This window comes from Zosterops lateralis (genome assembly GCF_965231275.1).
Source record: "Zosterops lateralis genome assembly, chromosome: 27".
Taxonomy (NCBI): domain Eukaryota; kingdom Metazoa; phylum Chordata; class Aves; order Passeriformes; family Zosteropidae; genus Zosterops; species Zosterops lateralis.
In genome coordinates, this window is record NC_139787.1 from 1,757,216 (window position 1) to 1,774,380 (window position 17,165).

The following is a 17,165-nucleotide window of genomic DNA, read 5'->3' on the forward strand; positions in this document are numbered from 1 at the left end:
CAAAATTCCTGAAAAAAAAAAAAAATCCCCCCAAAATTCCCAAAAAATTCCCAAAAATTCCCAAAAATTCCAGGGAGAAGCTGCAGCAACTCCAGGAAACTCCAAATTAAAAAAGGGAGGAGGATCAAGGGTTGGGAAATTAAAAACCCAAGGGAGGAGCCCAAAATCCCAAATTTCCCTCGAGGGTGTGGGAGGAACCTGCAGGAAAAAAAAAATAAATAAAAAAGGATCTGGAGCTTCCAGAATTTTTCAGGGGCCCCTTTGGAATGAGGGGGCGGAATAAAAAAAAATAAAAATAAATTAAAGAAAATAAAAATATTCCCATATTTCCCAAAGGAATGAGGGGGCGGAATAAAAAAAAATAAAAATAAATTAAAAATTAAAATTATTCCCACATTTCCCAATGGAATGAGAGGATAGAATAAAAAAATAAAATAAAAAAAAATTAAAAATTTAAATATTTAAATATGTCCCCCATGGGGAATGTTTTTAGGGGGAGTTTGCAGATTTTTATCGGGTTAAAAGGAGGGAGAAAAACTGGTTTTGGGGTTTTATTTTTAATTATTATTTTGTTTTTAATTGGGGTTTTTAATTTAATTGGGGGGTGAGTCACAGGCGGCTTGGGAACGCGGCGTGGGGATTTGGGGGATTTTTGGGGATTTTTTTGGGAATTTTTCGGGATTTTTGGTATTTTTGAGATTTTTTTGATTTTGGGGGGATTTTGGGGGATTTTTTGGGGTATTTTTCGGATTTTTTTATTTTATTTTATTTTTGGGGGATTTTTTTGGGGATTTTTTTGGGATTTTTTTGATTTTTGGGGGATTTTTGGGGGATTTTTTTTTGGGATTTTTGGGGATTTTTTGGGGAATTTTTTGGATTTTTGGGGGATTTTTTTTGGGATTTTTGGGGGGGATTTGGGAGATTTTTTGGGATTCTTGGGGATTTTTTGGGAGATTTTTTGAGGGGATTTTTGGGGGATTTTTTTGGGATTTTTGGGGATTTTTTGGGAATTTTTTGGATTTGAGGGATTTTTGGGGGATTTTGGGGGATTTTTTTGGGAATTTTTTGGATTTGAGGGATTTTTGGGGGATTTTTTTTGGGATTCTTGGGGATTTTTTGGGAGATTTTTTGAGGGATTTTTGGGGGGTTTTGGGGGGATTTTTTGAGAATTTTGGGGGAATTTTTGGGAATTTTTTGGATTTTGGGGATTTTTTTGGGGATTTTCAGGCATTTTTTTTTGGGTATTTTTTTGGGATTTTTTTTTTAATTTTTCAGGATGTTTGGAGATTTTTGGGGGGATTTTTTGGAATTTTTTGGATTTTTTGGGGATTTTGGGAGGATTTTTTTTTTGCAATTTTGAGGGAGTTTTTTTAGGATTTGGGGCGGTTTGGGGCATTTTTGGGGGGATTTTTGGGGTAAAAATTGGGGGAATTTTTTTATTTTTAATTTTTTTATTTTTGGGGGCTTGGGGGGAATTTTTGGGATTTATTTTTTATTTTTGGGAATTTTTTGGTGGGGTTTTGAGATCTTAAATCTCATCTGGTTCCACCCCCTTTACAAAACTCCTGCTGGTCCAGGTAATTCCAGGGTTTGGAATTCATGGAAAAATAAAAACAAACAAACCTGGGAGAGGAAAGAATTTACCCCTAAAATCCTAAATAAATCTGGATAGGGAATCTCTGAATGGTTTGGGATGGAAAAGATCCCAAAAATCCTTCAAAATCCATAAAAAACTGTAAAAATTCCAATCCCAGAGACATTCCCACCATCCCAGGGAGGAGGAATCCATGGAAAAACCTGGGATAAAACCAGGATTTATCCCTAAAATCCCAAATAAACCAGGACAGGGAATCCTGGAATGGTTTGGGATGGATAAGATCCTAAAAAAAATCCCTTAAAATCCAATCCCAGAGACATTCCCACCATCCCAGGGATGGGGAATCCATGGAAAAACCTGGGATAAAACCAGGATTTATCCCAAAAATTCCAAATAAATCAAGACAAGGAATCTGTTGCTGTTTCTTTTATTGCCCATCAGATGGTCCATGCCCAGTCCCAGCCCTGGTCCAAACTGGTCCATGCCCAGTCCCAGCCCTGGTCCAAACTGGTCCATGCCCAGTCCCAGCCCTGGTCCACACTGGTCCATGCCCAGTCCCAGCCCTGGTCCACACTGGTCCATGCCCAGTCCCAGCCCTGGTCCAAACTGGTCCATGCCCAGTCCCAGCCCTGGTCCAAACTGGTCCATGCCCAGTCCCAGCCCTGGTCCACACTGGTCCATGCCCAGTCCCAGCCCTGGTCCAGACTGGTCCATGGCCAGTCCCAGCCCTGGTCCAGACTGGTCCATGCCCAGTCCCAGCCCTGGTCCAAACTGGTCCATGCCCAGTCCCAGCCCTGGTCCAAACTGGTCCATGCCCAGTCCCAGCCCTGGTCCAAACTGGTCCATGCCCAGTCCCAGCCCTGGTCCAAACTGGTCCATGGCCAGTCCCAGCCCTGGTCCAGACTGGTCCATGGCCAGTCCCAGCCCTGGTCCAAACTGGTCCATGCCCAGTCCCAGCCCTGGTCCAAACTGGTCCATGCCCAGTCCCAGCACTGGTCGCGGCCACCTCGCGGCCTTGGCACAGTCCCGGTGTCACAGCCCCGTGTTGGTGACAGAAATCTCAGCCACTCTGCTCGCCAGCCCGGCCGTGTGGGGCCACCCAGTGACCTGTGTAAAAGTCAGAAAAAAAAGAGATTTTCTTGAGTTTTGTTTGTTTTTAAATGTGTTTTTCCACATATGCCCAGGAATGAGAAATTCTTTTAAGTTAATTGGGTGTCAGTCTTCAAATTGAGCCATCTGATTGGCTCTTCAAACCGAGCCAGCTGATTGGCTCTTCAAACCCAACCAGCTGATTGGTTCTTCAAACTGAACCTGCTGATTGGCTCTTCAAACCGAGACAGCTGATTGGCTCTTTATACTGAGTCATGTGTTTGGCTCCACCCCCCCCAGGGAACCACACTCACAGCCCATGGGCTCCACCCCAAATAAAACCTGAGAATCTGATAAACCACAACAGGGAGAGGGGAAAGGAGGACCCCAAATCAGCCCCGACTCTACGTCAAATCCACTCCCAAATCTACCCCAAAATCTGTCCCAAATCCACCCCCAAATCTCCCCGAAATCCACCTCAAAACAGCCCCAAATCCAGCCCAAGTCAGACCCGAATCAGCCCCAAATCTGTCCCCAATCCACCCCAAATCCTCCCAAATCCACTCAAAACAGCCCCAAATCTTCCATAAATCAGCCCAAATCTGCCCCAAATCCACCCCAAATCTGCCCCAAATCCACTCAAAATTCAACTGAAATCCAGCCCAAATCCACATGAAATTCACCCGAAATCCGCCCTAAATCTGCCCCAAATCTGCCCCAAATCAGCCCCAAATCCACCCCACCTCACTCCCAGGGCTCCAGGGATGGTTTTCCACTCTCACCTTTGGATTTGCAGAAGAAAAAGAGGTGAACCGATAAAATCGCTGCGATTTCAAACCCGGCGATGAGCCCGATCCTGACCCAGCTGCCCAAGGGGGCGCCTGGAAAATGGAGAAGATCCCAAAATCAATCCGGCTCTTCCTGGCATTGGGAATTTGGCCTCCAACCCCTCCCTGATCCCTCGTTCCAGGAGAACTCGATCCCAGCAACTTCCACCTTCCCATGGCTCTCAGGGGAGCAGGATCAGCTTCATCCCAACCTCAACTTTCCCATCCCATCCCATCCCATCCCATCCCATCCCATCCCATCCCATCCCATCCCATCCCATCCCATCCCATCCCATCCCATCCCATCCCATCTTCTCCTGACTCTCAGGGGACCGGGATCAGACCATCACAACCTCACCAGTCCCATCCCATTCCAACCCCAAATCCCAACCTTTCCCAGGCTCTCAAGGGACTGGGACCATCCCAAATTCCACCTTTCCCTGGCTCTCACCTGGGCACAGCCCCCTGAGGGTGCTGATGGTGACGCTCCTGCTGCTGACGGCGTTCCGGGCCGTGCACATCAGTGGATCCAGCTTCTCCACAGAGGATTTATTCACTGCCAGCACCACAGACCCCTCATCCCACAGGTGACCGTGACCTGTCCAGGTGTAGGAGACGTTCCCAAAGCCGGTGCCGGTCACGGAGCAGTGCAGGGAGAAGCTGCAGATGCTGCCTGAGCATTTCTGGATCTCGCAGGTCACTGTGGGCTCTGTCAGCTCCTCTGATGGCAGAGGGGGGTCAGGAAGCTCTTTTTTAAAATGTAAAAAAACCAAAAAAAGAACACTAGAAGCACCTACTGTACACAAGGAGGGTGAAGGTGGATATTTTCCCATCAATGTTCACAGAGTAGGTCCCGGCATCCTCCATCCTCAGCTGGGAGATGCTGAGTGCCCGGCCACTCTCAGAGACAGTGAAACGAGTTTTGAATTTGTCTTGATAAAAGAAGGGTTGAGAAGGATCCCAAAATGGCACAGTCACTATGGGAATGTTCCCAAAACTCCAGAATGCTCCATTTCCATCTGTGCTGGGGCTGCGGAAGGTCACGGACCCGCCCACGGCCCCGATCAGCTCTGGGGTGTCACTGGCGCTGCCTGAGGAGAGAAAGTGGGGAGAGAACACGGGGTGAGGGGGGGATGGAGGGGGGATGAAGATCAGTTGAAGGAGGGATGAAGGGATGACAGGATAAAAGTGGGATGATGGTGGGATGAAGGTGGAGTAAACATTGGATGAAGGTGACCTCAAGGTGGAAGAGAGGTGAGATGAAGGTCATTTGGGGGTGGGATGAAGTTCAGTTGAAGGAAGGATGAAGGGATGAAGGAATAAAGATGGGATGAGGGTGGGATGAAGGTGGAGTGAACGCAGGATGAAGGTGGACTCAAGGTGGGTTGAGGTTGGGATGGAGGTCAGTTGGAGGGATGAAGGAATAAAGGTGGGACGAGGGTGGGACGTGGGTGGGACGAGGGTAGGATGAGGGGAGAGTGAATGTAGGATGAAGGTGGGCTGAAGGTGGGATGAGGTTGAGATGGAGGTCAGTTGGATGGATGAAGGAATGAAGGAATAAAGGTGGGACGAGAGGGGGATGGAAGTGGGATGAAGGTGGGCTCAAGGTGGGATGAGGGTGGGATGGCAGTGGGAAGATGGTGGGATGAAGTTGGAGTAAAGGTGAACATAGGATGAAGGTGGGCTGAAGGTGGGATGGAGGTGGGATAAAGATAAGTTGAAGGAGGGATGAAGGGATGAAGGAATAAAGGTGGGATGAAGATGGGATGAAAAGCTGGGATGAAGCTGGAATGAAGGTTGGCTGAAGGTGGGACCCAGGTGGGATCCTGATGGGATGAAGGTGGCATCAACGCACTGAACCGAGACAATGAATTTGATCCTGGCTCAGCCCCGAGGTCGGGCTCGGAATTTTTGGCTCCCTCAGCCTTGGGCACCTCTGGGACACGGACAGCGGAGTCTCTCTGAAGAAAAAGTTTCTGGGGAAGATAAACTCTCAGGAAATCTTCTGAACAAGGAAGCCACAAGATGGGTCCTGTGATAAAAACCCTCTGAGGCTCCAGGGAGGGGCCGACAATTGCCCAATTTCCCTCTTTTCAGCCAAAAAAACACCACAACATGAAAACTGTGAAAACTGAGTGGGGCAGGAGCTGCAGGTGGAGCAGGAGAACATCTGGGCCAGAGATGGACCTGGTCACTCCTTTCTAGAAGGTTCCCATGGCCAGGGGAGAGCCCAGGGCACCTTTTGCCCTTTGGTTGCCCCATCTTGGGCCAATCCTCCCCAGAGCCTGGAGGGGGAACGGGAGGGGAAAAGGAACCAGGATTTTGGGGAAGGCTCAGAAAGGTGGGAAAGGTTGGCAAAGTCTGAGTTCAGGGAGCTGAGCAGGACAGGGAGCTCCTGGCCAGACCTGCAGCTGCTCCTCGGAGGAGAAACGCGGAGTCCTGGAGAGGTTTGGGCTGGGAGGGAATTTTCAATGACCCCGTGGCACCCCCTGGAACCTTCCCCTGCCCCGGGCGGCTCCGTCCTGGCCGCGGTCACTCCCAGGGACGGCCAATCCATGGGATGACCTCTGCCAGGAGCTCCCCGGGCAGCAGCTGGACACAGGCTGGACCAGAGGTGGACCTTGGGCTCCATCCACAGCTCAGAGATCCACGGCAGCCCCAGATCCCAACACTGGGCACAAACCCAACCCCGCCGAGCTGCTCCGCTGCTCCCGCTCTCCCCTGACCCTAAAAACCCCAAAACCACCCCAAAATCTGGTTCCCGAGGGACGAGGGGCACGGGGCACTTACAGGTTTGGGTGAGGAGCGTGAGGATGGCGAGGAGCTGGATCCAAAACTCCTCCATGGGTGCCCAAAAACGGAGAGGATTTGGGGTGCAGCACACCCAAATGCAATTGTGGAAAAAGAGGAAGGACAAGGCAGAATCCCCTGGGTGACCTCTCAGCCTCTGGGAGGAGTTTGGGATGTGGTTTGTGGTAAAAATGTTTTCAAAGAGCAGCTGGTCATGCTCACAATGGAGACCTGAAGTGCTTCAAGAGAGAGTAACTCCATTTCCAAGCGGAGGAGGAGCGAGAGCGTTCCTGTGGGTGTGTGTGACAAATGTCTCAGGAGCTCTGTGAGGACCAGCCTGGAGTGTTATCCCTGGGAATATCGGGGTTTGGGAATTGGTGCCCGTGGATTTGGGATCTCCGGGGTGTCCCTGAGCCCAAATCATGGAATGGTTTGGGTGGGAAGGGACCTTAAACCTCATCCCACTGTCCCAGGTGGCTCCAAGCCCTGTCTGGAAGGAGGAGAATTTTGGCTCAGGAAGGAGAAGAATTTTAGGCTGGAATGGGGATTTGAGGGGCTGGAACAGAGATTTTGAGGGCTGGAATGAGGAGAATTTTGGGCTCTGGAAGGAGAAGAATTTTGGGGCTGGAATGGGAATTTTGGTTCTGGAGTGAGGAGAAATTTGGGGCTGGAAGAAGGAGGATTTGGGGCCTGAAATGAGAATTTTGCATCTAAAATGAGAATTTTAGGGCTGGAATGGGAATTATGGGGCCGGAATAAGGAGGATTTTAGAGTTGATCTCTACAAGGCTCTGCTTGGGAGATGTTGTTGTGTCTTTTATAGGCCGTTAGGTGCTCCCCTTGCACAGCGCTGGTCCAAACTGGTCCATGGCCAGTCCCAGCACTGGTCCAAACTGGTCCATGGCCAGTCCCAGCACTGGTCCAAACTGGTCCATGCCCAGTCCCAGCACTGGTCCAAACTGGTCCATGCCCAGTCCCAGCCCTGGTCCAAACTGGTCCATGCCCAGTCCCAGCCCTGGTCGTGGCCACCTCGCGGCCTTGGCACAGTCCCGGTGTCACAGCCCCGTGTTGGTGACAGAAATCTCAGCCACTCTGCTCGCCAGCCCGGCCGTGTGGGGCCACCCAGTGACCTGTTCAAAAGCCAGAAAAAAAAGAGATTTTCCTGGGTTTTGTTTGTTTTTAAATGTGTTTTTCCACATATTCCCAGGAATGAGAAACTCTTTTAAGTTAACTGGGTGTCAATCTTCAAACTGAGCCAGCTGATTGGCTCTTCAAACCCAGCCAGGTGTTTGGCTCCGCCCCACAGGGAACCACACCCACAGCCCGTGGGCTGTCCCCAAATGAAAACTCAACAATCTGTTAAACCACCACAGGAAGATGGGACAGAATCAAACCCTAAATCTGCCCCAAATCTGCCCCAAATCCACCCCAAATCATCCCAAATCTGCCCCATCCCAGCTCTGTCCCCTCCCAGGTCCCACCTCCTCCCCAGGGCTCCAGGGATGGTTTTCCACTCTCACCTTTGAATTTCCAGAAGAAAACGAGGAAAACCAACAAAATCACCACGACTGCGACCCCGATCCCGACCCCGCTGCCTGGAAAAGAGAGAAGATCCCAAAATCAATCCGACTCTTCCTGGCATTGGGAATTTGGCCTCCAACCTCTCCCTGATCCCTCGTTCCAGGAGAACTCGATCCCAGCCAGGGCAGAGGATGAGGATGAGCAGCTTGGCGGAAGCAGCAGCAGGAGAATCCTAGAATCCCAATACCCCCCAAATTCCCCCAAATCCCAGAATCCCAAAAGCCCCAAGTCCCAGAATCACAAAAGCCCAGAATCTCAAAATCCCTCAAATCCCAAAATCTCCAAATCCCCAAAATCCCCAAATCCCCAACATCCCCAAAATCCCACAGTTGTAGGGTGGGAAAGGAGCTCTGGAGATCTCCCTGCGGGGTCACCCCGAGCAGGGGACATGGGGACATGGCCGGGCGGGTTTGGGGTGGCTCCGTTGGGAAGAGGTTCCCCAATGGAGGTGGAACCACTCGGGTTTGGGTTTGGGGCCACCACTCCTTGTCCTGTCCCTGGGAGCTGCGGGAAGATCCGGAACATTCCCTGGGAAGGGTTTTTGGGAGGAGCTGGAGGGGGCTGGGCTCAGGCTCCCCAACCCCCCTCCCAGCTGCACATGGAAAACCTGCTCCGGAGACTTGAGGTCACTTGGGGATACTTGGGGACACTTGGGGACACTTGGGGACATGGCTGGACATGGACAGGGGGTGGAAGCTCACCTGGTCCAGGTGGGTGCGTGGAGTTTTCTGGTGAGGGGAGAGAACAGGGACAGGGGTCAGAGCTTCCCTTGGTTCCCCGAGATGCTGGAGAGGGGGATCAGCCCAGCCCGACCCCAACATTCCAATCCCATCCCAAATCCCAACCTTTCCCAGGGTTCTCAGGATACCAGGATCAGCCCATCCCTCCTTTCCCTCCCAACCTTTCCTGGTTCTCAGGGGACTGGGATCAGCTCATCACAACCTCAACATTCCCATCCCTATCCCATCCCAACCCCGAATTCGATCTTCCCATGGCTTTCAGGGGACCAGGATCAGCCCATCCCAACCCCAACATTCCCACCCCACTCTACCCCACCCCACCCACCCTTGCCCGTCCCATGGCTCTCAGCTGGGCACAGCCCCCAGGGGGTTATAATGGTGACGTTCCTGCTGCTGACGGCATTCCGGGCCGTGCACATCGGTGGCTTCTGATCTTCCCAGATGGATGTATTCACTGTCAGTACCACGAACCCCACATCCCACCGCCGCAATCCCAAAATCCAGGTGTAGGAGATGTTCCCGAAGCCAGTGCCAGGCACGGAGCAGTTCAGGGAGAAGTTGCAGATGCTGCCCGAGCAGTTCTGGGAATCGCAGGTCACCGTGGGCTCTGGCAGCTCTCCTGAGGGGACATGGGTATCAGAAACCTCTTTAACCTCTTTTTAGTTTAAAAACACCCAAAAACAATATTAAAATCACCTACTGTACACTTGGAGGGTGAATGTGGATATTTTCCCACCAATGGTTACAGAGTAGGTCCCAGCGTCCTCCATCCTCAGCTGGGAGATGCTGAGTGCCCGGCCCCTCTCGGAGACAGTGAAATGAGTTTTGTATTCCTCTTTTAAAAACACAGGTCGAGGAGGATCCTCAAATAGCACGGTCACTATGAGTTCACTCCCAAAACTCCAGAATGCTCTATGTGCCCTTGAGTCATTGCTGCGGAAGGTCACGGACCTGCCCACGGCCCTGATCAGCTCTGTGGTGTCACTGGCGCTGCCTGGGGAGAGAAAGTGGGGAGAGAACACGGGGTGAGGGTGGGATGAGGGTGGGATGAAGGTGCTGAACCAAGACAATGAATCTCATCCTGCCTCAGCCCTGAGGACCTGGACACTCCTTTCTAGAAGGTTCCCATGCCCAGGGAAGAGCCCAGGGCACCTTTCCCCCTGGTTGCCCCATCTTGGGGAGGTTGCATCAATCCTCCACCCCACACATCCCCACCCTCCTGGAGGGTGCCGAAAACCACCACAACCCTCCTGGGGCTCCTTCCCGTCCTCTGCCGAGGGACGAGGAGTGCCTGGATGCTGAGAGAGAGCCTGGAGGGGGAAAAGGAACCAGGATTTTGAGGAAGGCTCAGAAAGGTCAGAAAAATTTGCCAAGTCTGAGCTCAGGGAGCTGAGCAGGACAGGGAGCTCCTGGCCAGACCTGCAGCTGCTCCTCGGAGGAGAAACGCGGAGTCCTGGAGAGGTTTGGGCTGGGAGGGAATTTTCAATGATCCCGTGGCACCCCCTGGAACCTTCCCCTGCCCCGGGCGGCTCCGTCCTGGCCGCGGTCACTCCCAGGGACGGCCAATCCATGGGATGACCTCTGCCAGGAGCTCCCCGGGCAGCAGCTGGACACAGGCTGGACCAGAGGTGGACCTTGGGCTCCATCCACAGCTCAGAGATCCACGGCAGCCCCAGATCCCAACACTGGGCACAAACCCAACCCCGCCGAGCTGCTCCGCTGCTCCCGCTCTCCCCTGACCCTAAAAACCCCCAAACCCACCCCAAAATCTGGTTCCCGAGGGACGAGGGGCACGGGGCACTTACAGGTTTGGGTGAGGAGCGTGAGGACGGTGAGGAGCTGGATCCAAAGCCCCTCCATGGGCGTCCAAAAACGGAGAGGATTTGGGGCATTGAGCACCCAGAAATGAGGAAGAGGAAGAGGGAGGAGAGTGCCTGTACAGCTTTTCAGTGTAAATGCAGCGGAAGGGGCTGGATGTTGTTTGTGATAATAAATGACCTTGAGGAAGGGCGAGTCACGCTCTGAACGGAAATTTGAGCTCTTTCAAGAGGAAAAAACCAAAACAACTCAGTGTCCAAACAAAGATGAGGGTGGCACAAGAGCAGCTGGGGGTGACGGAGAGTGTCACCGTGGCCGTGTGTGACAAATGGCTCCTCTGTGGGGACCAGCCTGAAGAGGATTTTGGAGTCTGGAAGGAGAAGGATTCTGGGTCTGAAATGGGGATTTTGAGGCTGGAATGGGCATTTTGGGGTTGGTTATTCCTCCCCAGACGTCCTCATCCCGCTGCTGCTGTGTCTGAGCTGAGGACACCGGAGCCACCGCGATGTCCCCAACTGTCCCCAGTGCTGGTGGCAAAAGGAAACCAAAACACCCCCAAAAACTCCACACCATTCTGGGGCAGTTCAAATTAATCCCCTGTGAGTTTTTGGGCTGAACATCTCCACACCTGACACGTCCCTGTGCCCTCAGCAAGAGGGAACTAAGGCATCTCCTCAGTCCCCTCCCGTCCAGGGTTTGGCTCCTTCCTGACTGACCCCACTGTCCCCTTGTTGTTTTCTCTATGTGTCTCCACCCTTTCCTTTGTCCTGGCTTGGGAGAGAATTGGTGTTTGTAGGTTTGTTTGTTTTCAAGTTTAATAAATTGAAAGTTCCTGTTTTCCCATGGAAATTCCCATATTTGTGAAGATTCCCATTAAAAAACCCATTTTCAAGGATGTTCTCTATGCAAATTCCCATTTCAAAGTTTTCCTTGGAAATTCCCATTGAAAATTCCCATTTTAATGGAAGCTTTCCATTTAAATTCCCATTTTTATGATGTTTTTCATAGAAATTCCTATTGTGTTGTATTTTCTGTGGACGGCAGGGACAAGGAACTTTGCAGACCTGAGATGTTCTAGAAACACGTGGCTTTATTACAAGGGTCGTTGGTAAAGAGGGCTTTGCCTTCAGCCACCAGCCTTGGCTGAAGCAAAGCCCCAAAGAGAGAATGGGGAGAGAGAGAGATAGAAGAGACCTCAGGGGTAGAAATGGGGTAAGAGCATGGGGAAAACGTGGGGAGAAAACAGGAGCAAGAGAGAGAGAGGGGAAGAGAGGGGAGAAACAAGAGAGAGCAAGTGAAGAGAGGAGAGTAGGGGAAAAAGGAGAGAGGCAAGAGAGCGATCCTCTTGTTACAATACATTATATCTCTTTTTGTGTTGAATATTCTAATTTACAGTGACCAACCCATGCAAGATACAAAACCTACAAACTTTGCATGCAGCCTATAAGAACTACTATATTACCATGTCATTTTATATTCTAAACTCTAAAGACTCCTTTTCTTAGGTACTTGTTCCCTGATGCCTTGGCAGGGTGGAAAGGCAACATTCCTGAGTCTTTTGTTTTCCTGTCTTTCAACCCATCTTCAGCTAATCACCGTCTTCCTGCCTGCCATGATCACATCTCAAAGCTGGCTTTCATTTCTGTTTCACTCACAGGTTTTACATCTGCAGTATTTCTTACCATACAATCATATCCATAAGCCCTTCCCATCCCATCTTTCCCAACACCAATGGAAATTGGAAATGGGAATTTCTCATTTTGTAGTTTTCTGCGGAGCTGAAGGGTTGATCTCTTCAAGGCTCCCCATGGGAGAGGTCGTTGTGTCTTTTGTTACCCATCAGGTGGTCCCCACAGGCACAGCGCTGGTCCATGCTGGTCCAAGGCCAGTCCTGGCACTGGTCCGAACTGGTCTGAGGCCAGTCCTGGCTCTGGTCTGAGTCCAGTCCTGGCACTGGTCCATGGCGAGCCCTGGCACTGGTTTGAACTGGTCCAAGGCCAGTCCTGACACTGGTCCAAGCTGGTCCATGGCCAGTCCCAGCTCTGGTCCTGGCCAGCTCATGGCATCGGGATAAATCTCCATAGAAATCTCTGCTGAGCTCCTCTAACACGAAGCTACGCATGTTGAGCAGGCCAGGGTGGCTGAGCAGCAAGCTGTTCAAAGGTTAGAAGAAAGAGAGATTTTCCTGGGTTTTGTTGTTTTGAACTGTGCTTTTCCACAGAGGTGCGTTCAACTCTTTTAAGTGAGTTAACCGGGTGTCAATCTTCAAACCCAGCCAGCTGATTGGCTCTTCATACACAGCTGGGTGTTTGGCTCCGCCCCACAGGGAGCCACACCCACAGCCCGTGGGCTCCACCCCAAATAAAAACCCAAAAATCTGTTAAACCACCACAGGTTGATGAGACGGGAGAACCCCAAACCAGCCTGAAATCTCTCCCAAATCCACCCCAAATAGCCCCAAATCCACCCAATCCTGGCTCTGTCCTCTCCCAGTTTTCCCACCTCCTTCCCAGGGCTCCAGGGGTGGTTTTCCACTCTCACCTTGGCATATGCAGAGCATCAAATTACCCATGAGGAATCCAGCCCCAGCTACCATGATCCAGACCCATGTGTTCATGGAGGGGCCTGAAAAAGGGAGAAGATCCCAGAATCAATCCAGCTCCTCCTGGCATCGGGAATTTGGCCTCCAACCCCTCCCTGATCCCTCGTTCCAGGAGAACTCGATCCCAGCCAGCGCAGAGGATGAGGACGAGCAGCTTGGAGGAAACAGCGGCAGGGCAGTCCCAAAATCCCCAAGTTCCAAAATCCCCAAATACCATTATTGCCCAAATCCTAGAACCCCAATATCCCCAAAATTCCAGAATCCCTCAGTTGCTGGGTGGGAAAGGAACTCCTCCAAACGAGGACAGGTGGCTTGGCGGAAGCAGCAGCAGAGAATCCCGGAATCCCTATCCCTAAAATCCCCACCTGGCTCTCAGGAGAGCGGGATCAGCCCAGCCCAACCCCAACATTCCCATCCCAATCCCATCCCAATCCTAAATCCCACCAGGCTCTCAGGGGACTCGGACCACCCCACCTTCCCCTGCCCTTTCCCCAGCTCTCACCTGAGCACTGCACCCCAGAGATGGTGACGATGACGCTCCTGCTGCTGACGGCGTTCCGGGCCGTGCAGATCAGCGGCTCCCGATCGTCCAAGGAGGATTTATCCACTGTCACCACCACGGACCCCTCATCCCACAGCTGCGATCCCTTTCTCCAGGTGTAGGAGACGTCCCCGAAGCCGGTGCCGGTCACGGAGCAGTGCAGGGAGAAGCTCCAGATGCTGCCTGAGCACTCGTGGGTGTCACAGGTCACCGTGGGCTCTGTCAGCTCCTCTGGGGGCACAGGGGGGTCAGAAACCTCCTTTTTTTTTAGTGTAAAAACCCCCAAAACAACACAAAAACCACCTACTGTACACCCGGAGGATGAAGGTGGATATTTTCCCATCAATGTTTACAGAGTAGGTCCCGGCATCCTCCATCCTCAGCTGGGAGATGCTGAGTGCCCGGCCCCTCTCAGAGACAGTGAAACGAGTTTTGAATTTGTCTTCTGAAAATATGGGCTGAGGAGGATCCCCAAATGCCACAGTCAGTATGGGATCATTCCCAAAACTCCACAAAGCTCCATCTCCATCTGTGCTGGGGCTGCGGAAGGTCACGGACCCACCCACGGCCCCGATCAGCTCTGTGGTGTCACTGGCGCTGCCTGGGGAGAGAAAGTGGGGAGAGAACACGGGGTGAGGGTGGGATGGAGGGGGGATGGGGGTGGGATCAAGGCGGGATAAAGGTGGGATGGAAGTGGGATGAAAGTGCTGAACCAAGACAACGAAACACCCTGGCTCAGCCCCAAGGACCTGGTCACTCCTTTCTAGAAGGTTCCCATGGCCAGGGGGGAGCCTGGGGCACCTTTCCCCCTTTGGTTGTCCCATCTTGGGGAGGTTGTCCCAATCCTCCACCCCACACATCCCCACTCTACTGAGGGGTCGCTGAAACAACCCCAAAGTCCCCAAGGGCCTCTTTCCCATCCTCTGCCGAGGGATGAGGAGCACCCGGGTGCCCAGACAGAGCCTGGAGGGGGAACAGGAAGGGAAAAGGAACCAGGATTTTGGGGAAGGCTCAGAAAAGTCAGAAAAATTTGCAAAGTCTGAGTTCAAGGAGCTGAACAGGTCAGGGAGCTCCTGCTCCGCAATCCTGGTTTTATACCTGAAATGTTTTAGTTTTCTAAAATTCTTTTCCCAGAAAATTTTCTATAAACAAAAGATGTGTTTTTGTAAACTTTACTTTTGTTTTCATTCTTTTTCCTAGGAGGGACTTCTTGATGTCCCTCTAGTCTGACTGATGTAATTTAAAAAGTTTCTTTGTTTCAGAATCAAGTTGGTCTGTGTAAAATAATATATAAAAAATCCCCAAAATCCCAAAACTAAAAAAGTAATTTTCTGCCTTCTAAAGTGGAAGTCTGTGTCGTTGTGGTGTAAAACAACGTCACTGGCCAGACCCGCAGCTGGAGGAAAATTCTGGAGAGGTTTGGGTTGGGAGGTGTTATAAATGTGTATTATACAATTGGCTTTTCACAAGATGTGTGCTACATGATTAATAACTTTTTAGTAAGGATATCAGTTTTTATTTCTTCTATTAGTAAAGAAAGTTAGGCATAGTGGCAGTAGTGATATGGTAACTGCTTTAACTGTCTGGTTGGGACTACCTCCAGTGAAAGTGTAAAGAAGACCCTGCTATTGATATAATATGCTTAAAACTGTTTGTTTGACCAAAATAACGCCCAATGAACATGTAAAAAAAACCCTGCTAATGATAAAATATGCTTAAAAGTGTTTGTTTTACCAAAATAACATCCAATTAACATGTAAAACCCTCTGCTATTGTGATATATGCTTTAAACTGTCTGTTCAACCAAAATAACACCAAATAAACATGTAAAAATTCTGCTATTGCTATAAAATTCTCAAAGCTGTTTGTTTGACCAAAATAACATCCAATAAACATGTCAAGAAGACCCTGCTATTGATATACCAACTATCAGCATCTCCCATCTGAAATAAGTCTGGACCAAGGCCGAAGCTGAAGGTGACAGTAAAAACACAACCGAAAAACACAAATGCTCTAAAAAGGTGGACCCTGGGAGGGACCACACAAAACAGTTCCTGGAATATGGAAACTACTTTATGGAAAAAATATAAATATTCAAAAAGACGGATGCAATAGAAAGGATATTTAAAGAAATCCACTGAAATAGCTGGTTGTGAACTCGGCTGAATGCCCTCCTTCCTTTTTTCTTAATCTGTTCCCTAATTGTCTGATTTTTTGTCATTAAGCCTATTTTCTTCAAATTTCCCAGGAAAGTAAAACCTCTGGTTTTCACAGTGGGAATTTTCACTGACCCCGTGGCACCCCCTGGAACCTTCCCCTGCCCCGGGCGGCTCCGTCCTGGCCGCGGTCACTCCCAGGGACGGCCAATCCATGGGATGACCTCTGCCAGGAGCTCCCCGGGCAGCAGCTGGACACAGGCTGGACCAGAGGTGGACCTTGGGCTCCATCCACAGCTCAGAGATCCACGGCAGCCCCAGATCCCAACACTGGGCACAAACCCAACCCCGCCGAGCTGCTCCTCTGGGATTCCCACACATCTCCGCTGTCCTTTCACCCTAAAAACATTAAAACCACCCCAAAAACCACCCTCCTTTCTTTCTGCTGCCGAGGGACGAGGGGCAAGGGGCACTTACAGGTTTGGGTGAGGAGCGTGAGGATGGCGAGGAGCTGGATCCAAAACTCCTCCATGGGTGTCCGAAAACAGAGAGGATTTGGGGCACTGAGCACCCAAAAACGATCGTGGCAAATGAGGAAAGACAAGGCAGAACCCCCTTCTGTGGCCTCTCAACCTCTGGGTGGAGGTGGAGCCTGGGAATGGTTTGAGATAAAAATGACCTCAAGGAGATGCAGCTCATGCTCACAGTGGCAAATTGAAGTGCTTCAATACAAATTAACTCCATTTCTAAACAGTGGGAGTGTGAGAGTGTCACTGTGGCTGTGTGTGACAAATGGCTCAGGAGCTCCGTGGGGACCAGCCTGGGGAGGGTTATCCCAGGGAATATCAGGGTTTGGTAATTGGACACGTGCCTCGGTTTGGGAAGACAAGTGTCTGCCAGGGAAAGCTGGAGTTTCCCTTGGAATGGAGAATGTAAACCACATCCCTCTTTTTTCCAATTATTTTTGCAAATTATTTTTGCAAATTTCTCTGTTCCTTGAGATAAGGAATCCTTTGCCTTGAAGCTGCTCATCTTTAAAAGGTGACACCCCAGATGGGCAACTGCCAATGGGAGGAGCCCACATGGGAGCGGGTTTTCCCCGGGCAGCTTTTCCTGTGACAGTTCCGACCCACAAGAGAACTTTTTCTAAGTCGTCAGTAAGAAAGTTCCACGGTAAACAAGAGACTCCTCTCCTGAAGAATTGATGAAAGATTATATTTAAATCGTAAAACTATCTGAATGCCACAAGTTTTGTCTCTGTGTTGTTTGTAGGAAAGCGAACACTGGTGGGGGGAGGAGAAGGGTTTTGAAAGTTTCTTTTTTTTTTTCTTTTCCTTGCTGCATGTTAATAAATTATCTGTTCATGTCTACGTTGAGCCCGCTTCGGCTTTTTCTCCCAAAATCCTATCTCCCAGTTGGCAAATA

At 50.6% G+C, this 17,165-nt stretch overlaps 2 protein-coding genes across 5 annotated transcripts; both read right to left on the reverse strand.

Annotated features, from left to right (window-relative positions):
- Positions 1 to 2,331: 2,331 nt before the first annotated feature.
- Positions 2,332 to 10,560, reverse strand: LOC310919702 (SLAM family member 7-like). 2 transcript variants are annotated; one of them, XM_083879164.1, is made up of 5 exons: positions 10,429 to 10,560; positions 9,324 to 9,617; positions 3,965 to 4,234; positions 3,469 to 3,567; positions 2,332 to 2,704 (listed from the first exon to the last, which is right to left on the reverse strand). In XM_083879164.1, the coding sequence occupies exons 1-5, from the start codon at positions 10,481 to 10,483 to the stop codon at positions 2,658 to 2,660; spliced, it is 765 nt and encodes a 254-aa protein (XP_083735290.1). In that variant the 5' UTR covers positions 10,484 to 10,560; the 3' UTR covers positions 2,332 to 2,657. The 2 variants fall into 2 exon arrangements, with proteins under 2 accessions (XP_083735290.1, XP_083735289.1); XM_083879163.1 differs by lacking the exons at positions 9,324 to 9,617; positions 10,429 to 10,560 and adding exons at positions 4,311 to 4,604; positions 6,304 to 6,521.
- Positions 10,561 to 11,530: 970 nt separating this feature from the next.
- Positions 11,531 to 16,353, reverse strand: LOC310919701 (SLAM family member 7-like). Of its 3 annotated transcripts, XR_014591843.1 has the most exons (6): positions 16,218 to 16,353; positions 13,892 to 14,185; positions 13,546 to 13,815; positions 12,983 to 13,066; positions 12,124 to 12,626; positions 11,562 to 11,635 (listed from the first exon to the last, which is right to left on the reverse strand). XR_014591843.1 is itself a non-coding variant. In XM_083879162.1 (5 exons), the coding sequence occupies exons 1-5, from the start codon at positions 16,270 to 16,272 to the stop codon at positions 12,545 to 12,547; spliced, it is 753 nt and encodes a 250-aa protein (XP_083735288.1). In that variant the 5' UTR covers positions 16,273 to 16,353; the 3' UTR covers positions 11,531 to 12,544. The 3 variants fall into 3 exon arrangements, 2 of the variants coding, with proteins under 2 accessions (XP_083735288.1, XP_083735287.1); XM_083879162.1 differs by having other exon boundaries at positions 11,531 to 12,594; XM_083879161.1 differs by having other exon boundaries at positions 11,531 to 12,626.
- Between the last annotated feature and the right edge of the window lie 812 nt (positions 16,354 to 17,165).